The 16,177-nt window shown below is 40.0% G+C and overlaps 1 protein-coding gene across 1 annotated transcript in view; it reads right to left on the bottom strand.

Moving 5' to 3' along the window:
* The window catches only part of LOC117087254 (adenylate cyclase type 8-like), a gene marked incomplete at its 5' end in the record, with an annotated part of 53,498 nt that overhangs the window by 25,238 nt on the left and 12,083 nt on the right, over positions 1 to 16,177 (bottom strand). The window contains 2 exons of the mRNA XM_033217238.1: positions 2,934 to 3,092; positions 9,687 to 9,765. Coding sequence (XP_033073129.1) covers positions 2,934 to 3,092; positions 9,687 to 9,765 — 238 coding nt within the window. The remainder of the gene's footprint in view (positions 1 to 2,933; positions 3,093 to 9,686; positions 9,766 to 16,177) is intronic.

The following is a 16,177-nucleotide window of genomic DNA, read 5'->3' as shown; positions in this document are numbered from 1 at the left end:
CATCCATTGAGGAAGGTGGAGTCTTCACACCCAAGAGACTCTCAAAGACCTGAGTACATCAAGATCTGATTATTCCAGTGGCTGATTACTCATTCCCTTGGCTTTTGTTCCACTGGGTTTTCTTCAGTGGCTTGGATGAAAAATGGACCTCATCATTCTCTCCCAGCTCTGCCCACTATGGTCCTAAGGCAAGGATCACAAACCTCAATGCTTTTAGGGGCCCTACAGGTAACATAAATGGCAGGGTACAGGCAGGTAAACTGAAGAGCCCATTTTATGCATAAAGGCATCACATTCATAAATTAAATAAGTAAACCAACCAACTAACCACTGTCCAAGCCAACTGGCTCATTGGTCAGATTTGTTTCAGGGTCTTAGAGTTTGTAATTTTTGTCCTAAGGGTTTTTCATTTCCTGTTTAGCTCAGTCTGAAAATCCAGTCCTGGAAGAGCTGTATTATCCCTGCCTCTCAGACAACCCATACTGCCTTTGTAGAATCCTCAGCAAGGGGTTAAGTTTCCTAAGTTGAATGCCTCAGCAAGGGAGCCCACTACTCCAGTTCATCCACAGGCATTTCATGAGCAGGGGCCACAGCCAGGCACAGTGGTGATCAAGGGTGATGTGGTCCCTGCCTTGTGGATCTCACTGTGTTAGGAGGATGAGATGGCCTGATGGCTCTGTCCTTGTAAGGCTCCTCCTAACACGAAACCCAAAGGTGTCCCCTGTGGGCTGGTCCATGGTTCTAAACCTTCCCTTGGGAGTCTCACAGAGTAAGGACAAGCTCATTCACATGATAATGCCACTTAGAGCTTTCAAAGACACCTTCGGTTCCCTCTTGAGTTACTTTCCCTTGAAGGTTGGTGGGGGAACCAAATCATTTGATTTTGTCATTTCTCATCTCCCGCATCTGCTCCATTATCAAGAACTATTGATTCTATATCCTAGAGGTGTCTGTAATTCATCTCCTTCTCTCCATCTCCACTGCCACCATCCTAGGTCTCATTGCCAGGGTCTTGCCTGGGCTCTTTCAGGGTCTCCTGCCTGGCTTTTTGTCTCATGATCCTCCTACCCACTCTCTATCAGCAGCCAATTGACTAGATTACACTTAAAACTTCCAGAGGCTCCCATTCTGTGTGGAAGTAACCATTGCCCATGGAGCTTGACCATTAGGCTCTGCCTAGGGTTTCCCTTCACAGCACTCACCATATGACCCTTCCTCCTTCTAGTGGTCTGAATAGTTCCTAGTGCCTCCTGCCACCAACACTCATGCTCCCCCCAACAGTCATGTCAACATGGTACTCTTTGGAAATAGGGTCTTTGCAGGTGTAATTAAGATGAGGTCATACTGAATTAGGGTGAACCCTAAATCTGTGACTGGTGTTCTTAAAAGGAGAGTATACTTGTCCTTTTAAGAAGGGCTGTGTGAAGACGGAGAGAGAAATTAGAGCCAAGTGGCCACAACCAAGCAACTCCTGGGCCTAACAGAAGCTGAAAAAGGCAAGGAGGGATTCTCCCCCATACCCTCTGGAGAGCACCTTGATTTCAGACTTCTAGACTGCCTTCATAATGTAGTAAGAAAAAACAGTTTTAAGTAAAAAGAGTATTTCTGAGCATTTGCTACATGCTAGGCAATGGGCTAAGAAGATATATACACACATATGTATGTATATGTGCATATATGTATACAGATATATATAAATATACACATATATATCACACATATATGCATACACACGTACATATACATACATATATTTTATTATTATTTTTAATTGTGGTAAAATGCATATAACATACAGTTTACCATCTTGACCTTTTTTTTTTTTTTTTTTTTGAGATGGAGTCTCACTCTGTCACCCAGGCTGGAGTGCAGTGGCATGATCTCGACTCATTGCAACCTCTGCCCCCCAGGTTCAAGCGATTCTCCTGCCTCAGCCTCCCAAGTAGCTGGGATTACAGGTACCTGCCCTGACGCTCAGCTAATTTTTGTATTTTTTAGTAGAGACAGAGTTTCTCCATCTTGGCCAGACTGATCTTCAACTCCTGATCTTGTGGTCCACTCGCCTCAGCCTCTCAAAGTGCTGGGATTATAGGTGTGAGCCACTGCACCCGGCCATCTTGACCATTTTTAAGTGTACAGTTTAGTGGCATTAAGTATCGTCACATTGTTGTGCAACCGTCTGTCTCTGGAACTCTTGTGATCTTGCAAAACTGAAATTCTGCACCCATGAAACAATAACTCCCATTCTTCCCTCCCTCCAGCCCTTGGCAACCACCATTCTCTTTTTCATCTCTATGAATTTGACCACTCTAGGTACCTTATGTAAGTGGTATAATATAGTACTTATTTTTTGTGACTGGCCCACTTTACTTAGCACAATGTATTCAAAATTCATCTATTGCTGTAGCATGCATCAGAATTCCCTTCTCTTTAAAGCCTGAATAATATTCCACTTTATGTATGTATCACATTTTGTTTATCTATTTGTCCGTCAATGGACCCTTGGGGCTGCTTCAACTTTTTGGCTATTGTAAATAATGCTTCTAGATATACAAGTATCACTTTGAGACCCTTCTTTCAATTATTTTGGGTATATACCCAGAAGTGAAGTTGTGTATATATACATACATACATACACCTACACACACATAGATATATATACACACATACACACACACACATACATGCATATGCACATAAAACTTTAAAATTCCAATTTAGTCTTTCAATGGAGACCTTATTATATCCATCTTGTAGATGAGGTGCCTGAGGTTGGGAGGCAATGTGTAAATTTCATAGTGCTAGGCAGTTTCTCCATTCTCATGCACTTACATGATGACAGTGAAATTCTCCCAGAGCTTGGGATCAATGTGAACAACTGCACATCACCCACCACCACCCTTTCTCACTGGCTAGACCAGCCCCTGGCTCACCTCATTGTCTCGGTCCTTCTCTAGGAAATGGCGGGCCACGTGGCTGGGTAAGATATTCCGGAGCATGTTCTCATTGTGTTCCCTCAGCTCCTTCATTTCATTGATCTCTTCTTTGGCCTGCACTCGCCAAAGGAAATCCAGGCGGGCTGTGTACTCCAGCTGCAGTACATGTGAGAGAAAGAGAAGAACCAGGTAAACTTCTGAGGTGTAGGCTTCAGGTACACACAACTGGGAGGCAGGAAGGCCTTCTCCGGAACTCTTCACAAATGAAACAGAGCCTGATCTGAATATTTTGGGAGGCATCTTGTTGGAAACCAAGTGATCAGAGAATGATTAGGTTTCACAGGGATGTGTGCCTGCCTTTCACAGCATTATTGCCCCTGTGATTTCATACTTCTTTGTGTGATTACCTGATAATGTTGGCGTCCTCTACTAGACTGTTGGTGTTGTTTGGTGTATTAGTCCATTCTTGTGCTGCTAATAAAAACATACCTGAGACTGAGTAATTTATAAAGGAAAGAAGTTTAATGGACTTACAGTTCCACATGGCTGAGGAGGCCTCACAATCATGGTGGAAGATGAAGGAAGGGCAAAGGAACCTCTTACATGGCAGGAGGCAAGAGAGAACTTGTGCAGGGGAACTCCCATTTATAAAACCATCAGATCTCACGAAACATATTCACTACCAGGAGAACAGTATGGGGGAAAATGCCCCAGTGGTTCCATTATCTCCACCTGGCCCCATCCTTGACATGTGGGGATTATTACAATTCAGGGTGAGATTTGGGTTGGAACACAGCCAAATCATATCATATGGTCAGAGGTGCTTCTATCTGTTCGACTTTACATCCTTACTGTTACAGACTGAATGTCTGTGTCCCTCTCAAATTCATATATTGGAGCCCTAACCCCCAATGTGATGGCATTTAGAGATGAAACCTTTGGGATGTAATTAGGGTTGATTAGGTCATGATGGTGTGTCCATCAGGATGAGATTACTGCCCTTATAGGAAGAGACATGCGAATACTCGCTCTTTCTCTATCCACATGCACACACTAAGAAAAGGCCAGGTGGGGATACAGCAAGCAGGTAGCCAGCCATCTGCAAGCCAGAAAAGAGCCCTCATCAGAAAACAAACCTTTCCAGACCTTGACCTTGGACTTCTCAGCCTCCAGAACCATAAGATAAATTTCTGTTGTTTAATACGCTCAGTCTATGGTATATTGTTATGTACAACAGCTGGAGATACGAATACACTTACCATGTTGTAACATCTCTGGCACAGGGCAGGCACTTAATATTTGTTGACCCAATAAATAAATCATAATAAAGCTAGCTAACACATACACGGTGCTTATCATATTGAACTTGATTCAAAAATCAGAATATAGAATCTGAGTTGTTAACCACTAGGTAATATAGAATAAATGAATGAACACATAAGTGAAAGGATTACACATTTAGTTACTAGACAGATATAACTTAGAGTTCTAGTTCCACAGTTACACACTTTAACCCTGGACTAGTTACTTCATCTCAGTTTCCTCCTCTCTGAAATTGATGTGAACATCAGTGACCATGCAGGGGTGGAATAGGCATTATAGGAAGTTATAGATAAACACATGGCACCTAGTAGGCACTCAATACACATTGGTTCCCTCTTGTCCTAGCCTCCCCTCTCATAAGAAGGTGCACAGTGTCCTTTCCAAAGGATCTCACAGCCCATTTTTACTGCAGTTCTGGGTATGTCATTATCTCAGTCTTTAACTGTTGACGTGAACAGCATGCTGCCCTGGCACACACATGGTTAGCTGCCCCGAATGCAAGGGCTTCGACAGTTCAGATAGCTTATTTTCTTTTTCAAAAATGTTAAAGTCTCAGTGGATGGCAAACGTCTGAAAGACCATATGCCCAAGGTTATCCATTCAGCAGAATTTTTAATAACAAAGGCTGAAAACAAACCAAATGTTCGTTTTGTTGGCTGAATAAACTTTAGGACAGAAATATCATTGAACATGATGCAGCTATTAAAAAGAAATGAAGTCTATCCCTCCATACTTTGAGGAACTGGTGCAGGAGAAAAGTGTATATAGTATGCCACCATTTATCTAAGGAAGATTGATCTTTCTATCCACATACATGCACACACACATATTTCTTAATTAATTTATTAAAATATTAAAATAGAAACCATTTTACATTTTATAAAATGGTTTATATTTTAATCTATGAAATGACAAAGGAAGGAAATGGTGTGGGAAAATAGGGATAGAATTTAAACTTCTTTATGTCTCGTTTTAAGTAAATAACTATAGAATCATTCCAATATTTTACTTAATTATCAAACTAAATCTATTCTCCAAAAACTCTGTAAAAACAACCAACCAAGCAGACAAACAAATGAGCCTACACAGAGAGGAACTATATCAGATGTCGTTTTTCACAATAATTTGATGACATGCTCCCAGAGGGAAATACCCTGAGGATAAAAAGAGCTCAACACGAATGTCAAAACTGTTTACAATAACCATATTATAGGTGGTAACAATTGTATTATTACACTTAGACTATTATAGTGAATCACAAGGTAAAGTAAATGAGTAACTGTGTAAGTGTCATTAAAACTAGAATTTTGGGGAAGAGAAAAGGGAGCTGCAGATATAAGATTGATGAAGTTAAGTCAAAAGCTTGTGGTCCCCATTATGACATCGAAGTATCACACTGTGAACTCACGATGTATAGATTTTCTAGCTCTGCCCACTGAAATCAAGTTCTAGAAACAACGAAACTTAGTAGCAATAACTCCCAGTGTCCAGATTATGGTTTCTAAACATCAGTTCCTACAAAAAAATTCCCATTCTTTTCAGAGGTGCCCAAATTTTAGGTACCTTTAATTATGTCTTGCTTTAAGTAAATGACTTTATTGGAAGATTTTTTAATATGAGAAACCAGGATTCTATCAGAGACTACCAGGATTATGTCAAAATGATGCAAAAGCCAACTTGAATGAGCTCCCACTAGTCAAAGATGTGACACATTTAGCTTAATAAGACTAATAATTGCAGTGACTCAAAACACAGAGAATATGGTAAAATGCATAGATTCAAAATTATGCTTAAAAACCAGAACCTCATTGGTCACCTCTGAATGATGCTAGGGAAAAAACTTATGGGGAAACTTGTAGAAAACAAACTTGTAGGGAAAAATTTCAGCATTTATCTTTGCTTTATGAATTGTACTTCCAGGTAACAAATAGTGAGGAGATGGTTCTCTTTAATAATGTATGCCAGCTAATAAATTATGGAGGACTGATAGGATTAGCATATCACTGTATAAAATAAGTGAATATAGGCGATTAGCATAAGCAGCTGCTAACATCACAAAAAGATAAGGATACATTATGTACCCCCTAATTGTAGTCTATAAAACTAACCAATTAAATATTTTGCAGAAATCATTGAACCTGAATCCCACCAAGCTTCTCGACATAAATACAGTACGAACAAAACAAAACAAAACAGGACAGGGGAGTCTCTTAAATGCCTTAGAGAATGCAATCAATAAACTGTAAGAAAGAAATGACAGCTCTGGAAGGTTGAGTCTCTCAAGGTCACCCATTCTTGAAGTGGAATTGCTAAGACTCAAGCAAGAATATTTGGTTCCAAGGCTTGAGTCTTTCCTTCTGAGCCCCACAATCTCCGGTGCCTGCCTTTATCATACCCAGAAGTTACTAGAGATAGGACCTCATTAATCTCTTTCTCCTTGTGGAGGCATGGCTTCCTCTGCTAAAAACGAAGATGCCCAGGCAAAGCTCAAACCTCCAGGGCTGCCAGTGATTTAGGCACCTGGTGGGAGGCACCCGATTGTTTGCTCTCTCTGTTCAATGTAGAGAATGTTCACTTGCCTCAGAGGAGGACGTGTTTGGCATATCATTTCCACATATGTGCAAGATGAAAATTTCCAATTATTCAGTTACATAGCCACCTCCGTTCCTCTGGAGATGTTTAATTACACATGCCTCCACCAGACGCTTCTGCGTACCAGGCATCAATGGGCATTATTCAGCCCCTATTAAAAATAGAGGGCCCCTGAGTCACAAGGAGAAACCGGTGGAAGCAGGGAGCAAGCCCAGGAGTGGGTAGGCTTGATCAGAGATTAACAGGACCCCAAATGATACTACAGATAGAGACACTTGAAGTGAGACAACCCTGCAGAAAGCCGCCCCTATCACAAGGAGGCAGTAGCACGTGGAGGAAACAGAATGGAACTAGGAGTTTGAGCATTTGGATTCCTGTTCCAGTCTGGCGTTTTTTACAGGCTTTGTGATCTCAGGGGACTTCAATCTCTGCTCCTGTCTTAGGACCAGATGGCTAACAATACCTGCCTTGTTTGTGTCATCGGCTTATTTTTAAAGTAAAATATTAATAGATATCAATTTTGAAAATTTATTATATGTGGGAGCCACTGGAATAAGTATATTACAATTATATTCTCTTATAACACCCTAACAACCTGATGAAGTAGAACTTGTTATTATCATACCCATTTTACAGGTGAGGAAACTGAAAATCAGAAAGTTAAGTAAATTGTTGAAAGTCACAGAGCTACTAAGTGGCAGAGTTGGGGTCTGAATATTATCTGCCCAATTCCAAACCCTGTACTTCTAACTGCTATAGTTATGAGATGTGATTATATAATTTCATAAACCCTTTGAAAGTTAAAAATAAAAGGGAAAAATATCAGATGTCACTTAAACCCAGTCACTCAGACTGTCACTAAATACTTACATACTCGTACTTTACCTATAATGTTAATACAATTAGGTTATCTGCTTTTCCAGGCTAAATGGAGCATAGGATAAATCAAATCTGAATGTTATTAGGGTAGCATTTGAGGAAGGCACTGACGGGGCACAAAGTAATTCCCTAAGGTGACAGAAGAGACAGAACCAGTCTTCTTTTTATGGAATGATGACCCTCACCCAGAACTTGTTCTCTCAGCTATTTCCGGGGATTTCTCACTTGTCTATTTAAAACCTGTGTGATTGAATGAGCATATGTTTGTCTGTAGGATGATGGCCTTGTCTGAATCTGTCCTCATAGTTCTCAAATGGATTGTCATTTGTATTTCAGACTAAGGCATTCTCCCCTAGAAATGAAAGCTGTCAGGTAGCAGAAGACAAGAACCCCAGACCTCATAGATGGCTGGAAAGACCTAAACTAGCCTTTGACACTTGGCCTAGTGTTTCATCATAAATTCAGGCAAAATGGAAAAACAAGTCAAAGCATATTGCAGGATGCAGTGCCCTGGGTCACTGTGTTCGTATGCACACAGCGTTTTTGTTCTGCTCTGATCAGCCCAGTGAAGTAGAAAGGGTAGGCTTTGAAGACAGATCAGGATTTGGATTCTAGTCTTCCTACTTACTAGCTGAATAGCCTTACTTTCATCATCCATAAAATAGGAGTAATAATAACTTCCATTCCAGCTCGTTGATAGGATTAAATGAGAATAGAGAGGAAGTGCTAGGCACATTATAGGAGCTCAATAAATATTAATTATTTATTCATTTCCTTCACTTGCCAAGTTTTAATATTATCTATTTTTTCTTGCCTATACTGTACAATCCCCAGTATTACAAATAACTTTAAATACGTATCTCTGTGTTCTTGGGGTTTTGGGCTGTTTCATTCTTGTTTTCTCAGGGTTCGTTACCTGTTTCCATGGTGATTTCCCAGCAATGTGTTTCTATTTCTGCCCTGGCTGACAGTCTCCTTGCTGTGCTTTCCTTCTTTTCTGGTTATGGTTTTTGAAGTACACACAGACCACGGAAAGGTGGACCAAGATCCAGACAAGAGTGGTGAGGGAGGCAGGGCCTGATTTCTACCAGGTGGTGAAAATCTCCCCAGGTGATGAACATTCGTGGGTTGAAGTCTACCTGAAGAAGTTCTACTGGCCTTTGAGAGTCCTGCCTAGATGCTCCCATGAAGAATCATTTTCTTTCTCGAAGTCCCTAGCCAAGTCTGTTTCACACACAACATGTTTGCATTATTTGGGGTCAGCTCTACTCCAGGAGACTGGACTGGAGCTGGGGTTTTGTACAGTTCTGCCCACAGTGCCCACTTCCGATTCTGGTAAAGAGTAAGGGCTCATGGAAGGTGGAACCCATATGGCAAGCATTTTATATAATTAGGACAGATCTGTAATGAAGTCTTTTCTAGAAGCAATGCAAGTTAGTGCACAAAATTCTACACACAATAATCTCAAATGCTTCCTGAAGACAACCCTATTTAGGTATTACTAATTTATTTTAGAGTTGAGGAAACTGAGGCTCATGGAGATAAGTAACTTGCCCAAGATCACACACTGCTGAGAGTAAGAACTGTGATTAGAATCCAGGCTCAGCTGAACCTAAATGTTTACCTAATATAGTACACAACTTTTGTAGTAATAATTTCATCCAGGCAACAGAATTGGGAGAGATCCCAGTTTGTCTTAGGCAGAAATGGAAAGCTCTTTCACTACAATGATTTTTTGAAAGAGACATATCCAGAGGTCATCAAAACCACATTGTTTGCCAGATCTTCTCCAGCTTTGTTTTTCATTAGGTGGTCTTTATTAGGAATTGATTCATTAAGAATCACAACTTGCCACAGGCAGCTAAAAGTTATTTGCTGCAAAGAGCAGCAGAGACCAGTTTTATGGCAACAAGAAATGTCCGGTAACAGAGCAGTCAGAGCAAAATGTTAGATTACCTGCTGTCCATGGTAGAACACAGCCAGGAGGAACATGGCCATCAGCAGCAGCGACGCCTCCTTGGTCCCCAGGAAATCTCTGTTGGAAGAAAAAAAGGCACTGATAACCATGGGGGGACTTCAAGGAGACCCATGAGAAAACTGAGGTTCAGAAATGAGTGGTAAAAAAAGAAAAACACACATCTTTTCAGCACCTATTATGTGATAGTGGCTGCTCTAAGGATTTGCACATTGGCTAATTCAGAAACCAGCTGATCCCCAAGGGTATGAGGTGACCCAGAACACATATGGTGAAAGACATTCTAGAGTCTAGCGTCTAGATGGTACACTCACATTAATAATAATGTCTTCTATGCACAAAACACATTTTATAGATTTTAAATAGCCTTTATACTTTCCTATCACAAAATCCATGTGAAGACAAGCAACTTTCCTCGCCACGTTTTTAAACATTCTGTTTAACAGACCAGGGTGTAATGCTTGCTCTGTGGCAATCTCAATCCTGAGTGCTTTCATGCTTAAATCCTTATATTAATTCTATGAATTGAGCACTATTTTAATTCCCATATCAGTTTTCTTAATCCTTATATCAGTTCTATAAGTTGGGGACTATTGTTACCCCCTTTTAATTATTATATCTTTTGATAAAGCCTTTGTTTCTTTTGTGCCCTCTCTTCCTTGAGTAAACCCCAAGTCTCAATGTGCAGTTTTTGTGGGGGCACAGGTTGGAGTGCTTCTGTCCTGGGCTCTCCCGGGCTCTCTAGGAGACCACACGGAAAGGCAGCTGATGATGGTCAGTGGTAAGGGTATACTTAAACACTGACGTGACTTTCAGACTTCAAGTGAATTCAGAAGGTAGCCAGAGAAGCAGCTGTTTGATTCAGAATGCTTTCTTTAATTTTGGTTCAGTGTGAGGCCTTCCTTAGGACAAGCTGGAGGCCAGGAGGCAAAGGGTTAGTGGAAGCAACATTGGAATTGGAAATAAACTGTCCCTTTGATGGCTTTGATTGCTAATGAAGAAAACCTCAAATGAAAATGCCCAAGTACAACCATCTCCATGGATGTCGGGACTTGCCCTACATCACCTGGTGTCCTATTTCCCCCAGGTTTTTCCATCTCAGGTAATGCACCTTCATCTATTCACCGAGGTTCTTGAGCCAAAAGCTAAAACAAAACTAGGATTCAGTCCTCATCACCTCAGCCCCATCTAACCCGTAGTTAAATCCTGCACCCTCTACCACTAAAATACATCCCCAGCCCATCTGCTTCTTCCCATGTCCCCCTCCACCACCTGAACATGGCCACTATGATCTCCAACAGCCTCCCAACATCACTGTCTACAGTTTATTTTGTACATGGTTGCCAGAATACTTTTTACTACTAAAACCAGATCATGCTACTCCCTTATTTAATCTCTTCCCAACCACAAGCACAGATGTACTTGGAACTCACTCAGAAGTAACTCTGGTGTAGCTTAAGGAAACAATGGGACCATCACAGATGAGACGCAGTGTCTAGAGGGAGAAGTAGAGTACGCAGCAAGGTGTTATACCAGGGCAATCTCAAGTTTTCCCTTTTCTGTTCTTGCTGGAGACCAGCAGAAACAGCCCAGGGCTCAGGGAAATGGGGGCTTAGCACCAGCTACCAACACCAGTTTTTCATCTAGCTTTATGCTGAAAAACCTTCCCAGCTTATACTGGGCCAGGCACAGTTCAACTCATCAGGATTGGACAGGGACTTAGGTGTGAAAATGTACATTCTTAGGGAGGTATTATGCATATGAGGGTTAAGAGAACCAAATAACTCTGTGGGCTGGGACAAGAGTCAAATCTGTGAATACCTTGGAGAAAAGATGTTAACAATAGATGATACTAATTATTATGCTTCTATAACCCCAGAGAAGCACACAATTATTGAGCATCTACTGTGTGCTAGGCATAATATTCTGGGATGTAGAGATGAAGAAGGCACATTGTCTCTGTCCTCGAAATATTAAGAGAAATAATCAAATACACAGATAATTTTATAATATGATACACTCCATGGAAAGGGTACATCCTTGTTGCAACAGGAATACATGGGAAAAAAAGCAATGCAGGCTGGGTGTTCAGGGAAGGCTGAAGAGCTGAATCCTAAAAGACAAGACTTCACAAGGAAAAGGTAGGATGGATTCTCTAGGTACAGGACATCTATCTTGCTTAGCTTGCTGGTTTATAGGTCTCTAGTATGGGGATAAAAAATAAATGTCATATATCATGTTTGAAGCCACATGTAGACTCAGGAAGAGAGAGTGCTAACAGAGCTGTCCACTGTGAGTGCTAAAGTGAAGAGGGCTGGACTGTGAGCCACACATTGTCACCCTGCATTTTAGGGCTGAGGAATCATCCATCTATTCATGAATCCATCCATCCATCCATCCATCCATCCATCCATCCATCCATCCATCCTTTGTTCCATCCTTCCAGCCATCCACAGTCACCATCAAGCTTATTTTGAGGACATAGACACAATCCAGTACCATCGTTTTTATGCTTTCATGTCACTTAATTCTCTAGCCTCTGAAGTTTGTGGACTCCTGAAAAAAGAGGGAAGACATGAGGTTTGGACTCATGAAGATCCAGGTTCCAATATCAGCTTTTCTATTGACCAGTTGTTTGACCTTGGAAAAGTCATTTGACATCTCTGAGCCTCAGTTGAATGTATCTAACAGCGTTCACCTCTATAATTGTGAGGGTTAAATGAGTTAATCATGGTAACGTGCTTGGCACAGTGTCTGGCCCACATTTCTCCCCTTGCCACCCTGTGAAGCACCTGGCACATCATCTTGCTCACAGTGGTGGAGCTTTAAAAAGTCACTCGCTTACATTTCTTAGTTTGAATGAGCACGTCCTACGTTCAGCTCCTCCTGTGACTTCTTCCCAAACCCCTGCTCTGCCTGGCACTTTGGATATCCTTCGCTTTGCCATACAGAAGACGTTTTTTAAGCCCAGAAATTTATCATTTGAAACACATTTTCAAGAGAAAACATAAATACCTCTTGAATTATTTTGAAAGCAGTGATTGAACAAAAATGGAAAGATGACTAAACTCAGAAGAAAAAGTAAAAGAAAATTATGAACAATCTTTGAGTCATTCACTGAATTTCAGATGGTGAAAAAATAGCCTGAGCAGAGACTGCAGAATATGATAGTAAGTCAGTCAGGCTGAGGAGCATCCCAAAAGAACTGTGGTTTGAAATTAGAAAGTTTTTTTTTTTTTTGTAGTTTCAATGATTCCTTAAAGAACTTCCAAAGAGAGCCAAATGACTGAAATCTGTACTGTATTGTAATGCTTTCCTTGATATTGGTTGTCAGGGACTTAAAACCAAGAACATGTTGAACTAATTTATTTGTATTAATAAAATCACCGAGTTAATACTACCATCTCTTTATGCTAATAGAAAGGAACATTCTTAAGTGAAAACCCATGTAGCATAATGTAATTTTCAGGGCTATAACAGTCTTTAGAGATCATCTTATCTGATATATCACAAAAATTAATATTTGAGTGTTATGCATTACATAAATATTTATGCTAATTATAGTGAGTTTGGAAACTAACAAAAGTGCACATATAACAAAATAAAAATTGCCCTTAAGCCTACCACCCAGAGAAGACAATGGTTAACATTTTGGAGTTAACTAAATGTCATTTCCTTTTACCCCATACAAAAAAGTATGTTTACAAATTTAGGATTGCATAGCTCTCATACTGTTTTGTAAGCTACTTCAGACTTAGTAAAAATTATGAAAATGATTTCAAGTAATTAAGTACCTTACACTGTGCACTTAGCAGATTTATTCTATTCCATATTATGTGCACCACACATAATGTAATATGTCTTGAATCCTTTTATTTTACAGGTAGAGACAGGCCCACGGAGGAGTAGTCATTTTCCCAAGGTCACACAGCTCATTTGTGTCGGAGCCAGGATGAAAACTCATATCTTAGGCACCAAATTCAGCATGTTCATTATAGCACATTTGACCCCAAATTTTTAGTTTATTATTAGTTCCCAATGCTTCTATGACACTCATAATAAACCATTCAGCTTGAATTTATCTTTTATTCTGTTGTCATAATAATGACTGTACTCGTTAAGTGCTAATTTTATGCCATACTCCAATACCTACTTTACATATTCTGCCTACTAAGATAGTATTATCCCCATTCTAGAAAAATCCAAGACTGAGATGTTAAATAATTTAACTTAACTAGCTAGTGAACAGTGAAGACTAGCTATCAATACAGATCTCAGTGATATTTTTCAGTAGCTACAATGCCCTCCTCTATGTACCTACTTATAATTGCTTGCCCGTAAGGTCCTAAAGGATAAAAATAATGCCTTACTCATCTATAAACCTGCAGGCCTAGTAAAAGCCCTGAATGTAATGTGTATTGAATGGATACACGGATGCATTCACGAAGGTCATGTGATGTTGGACAAATGCTATTTGGCTTTGACCCTACACGTGGATTATTTCCTGGTTGTTCATTCCTCCTGTCGACCCTGCTCTTTCATGTGGACTAATGCAATAGCTAGAACTGGTTCAATAATTGTGGACTCACTGTAAAATGAAAATGCAGGGGTTTCTTGAAATTTTTTTAGAGAATTTCAAGATGGTGAAAGCAGGGCATTGAACAAAGCCAGGCCCTTCTGAGTACACAGCCCTATGTGAATACACAGGCCACATGTGCATGAAGCTGGCCATTGCAGTTGCCTCCCAAATAGTCTTTCTGCATCCATTCTTGTCCCCATCTAGTCCTTTAGTTGTAGCAGGCAGTATTCTTTTGAACAACCCCAACTTCTCATTGTTTAAAATCCTTTTGTGCATCCCAAAACCTTCTTGATTCTTTTAAATTTCATTTTCAATTGACACGTAATAATTGTACATATTTATAGGGCACAGAGTGATATTTCAATACATGTGTACTCTGTGTAATGATCAAAGCATGTTAATTAGCATATTCACTACCTAAAATATTTATCATTTCTTTGTGAACATTCAGAATCCTCTCTTCTAGCTATTTAAAAATATACAGTAAATTATTGTCAATTATAGTCACCCTGCAGTGCTATAGGACACTGAACATATTCCTCTTATCTAGTTGAATTTTGTATCTATTAACCAACCTCTCTCTGTAGGAATGACTGATGTGTTATACAACACACTGCAGGTGTCTGTTTTCATGATTGGGTAGCAAGTCCTGCATCACTTATCTTAATTATACTTTTGTGGCACTGAATTTGAAAATGTAGCATTTGCCTTGAAAGGCTGAAGATGATGGATGGGAAGTGTGTCCAAGTTCAAGTGTACTGTGCCTTATGATTTGTATTCATATTTTGTATTGTGTAACTGAGACTGATGAGGTGCACTTGGCCCAAGTTAAGTAGTTTCCATCATAAACCTGGAAAAGTTCCTGTTTTAAGGCTGAGCCTAGAGAATATCAGTTCTGCTTCTAAAAACTCTGATGTGTCTTTATGCAGACATTGTTTTCTGCAACAGTATGGTCACTGATGAGGCACTTGAGGATGGAAATCTTGAATCGTCTTTGAAGAATGTGGCTGACCTCTTCACTGTGTCCTGCCCATACTGACCTAATTTTTACTTTTTAATTGAGCAGACCTTGAATGATTTACTCTGGTGTGGTCTATGCCTGGTCTTTCTGTCTCTCTGCCTCATTATTGATTCGTCAGCATAGTGGCCACACAGGCGGTCATCCTGTGACACTAAAGAGACTCAGCTGCATGGACTGAAGTTATCCTGGAGGACTACTTCCCCAGGATCTTTCAGCCACAGTACTGGGCATGGCAACAAAGTTGGAGACCTCCTAGGTTTATTTTCACTTTTCTAAATATTCTTGTATAAACGTGACAGTAGGACTGGAAATGGTTCAGTGAAAAGTACATTGAACATGGTTGGCATAAAGAACTGCATTCCAGAGCTGGCTTTGTCATATACTAGTAGTTCATAGTTCCCTATCATTAAAAGAATACTGAATCTTCCTACTTTTGAAAAGAGGAAGATGGCACTCACATCAAAAGATTATCAAGATGTTTAAATGAGATTATAAGTTAGAAAGAGACGTGAACTATTAAGCATTGTATACACATGAGAGAAAATTGATATATGGCTACTATCATCAGTCTTTACAATTCTGGTTATTTATGAGGACTGTGTGGACCAATGAACCTTTCCAATGTAATGAACAAATGGGAATCAAACGGAAACAATTTAGGTCAGAAAAAATCTTTTCCCCACCACATGGCTTCTAGATTCTGCCAGTGCCAATTTTCTTTAATTCCCTCCAAATGCTTTTAGATAAGTGTTTTTCCTATGTATTATCCATTTTAACTCATTCTCATTTGTGAGAGCCTCATCTGGTAGTATATTTTATGTCTGAAATGCCTTCAACATCTAACATTATTGGTACAATCTTGCAAGGACTAT

This window comes from Trachypithecus francoisi, unplaced genomic scaffold (genome assembly GCF_009764315.1).
Source record: "Trachypithecus francoisi isolate TF-2019V2 unplaced genomic scaffold, Tfra_2.0 Contig00634, whole genome shotgun sequence".
NCBI lineage: Eukaryota > Metazoa > Chordata > Mammalia > Primates > Cercopithecidae > Trachypithecus > Trachypithecus francoisi.
Note: the sequence above shows the minus strand (reverse complement) of the source record. Positions and strands in the feature narration are given on the sequence as shown.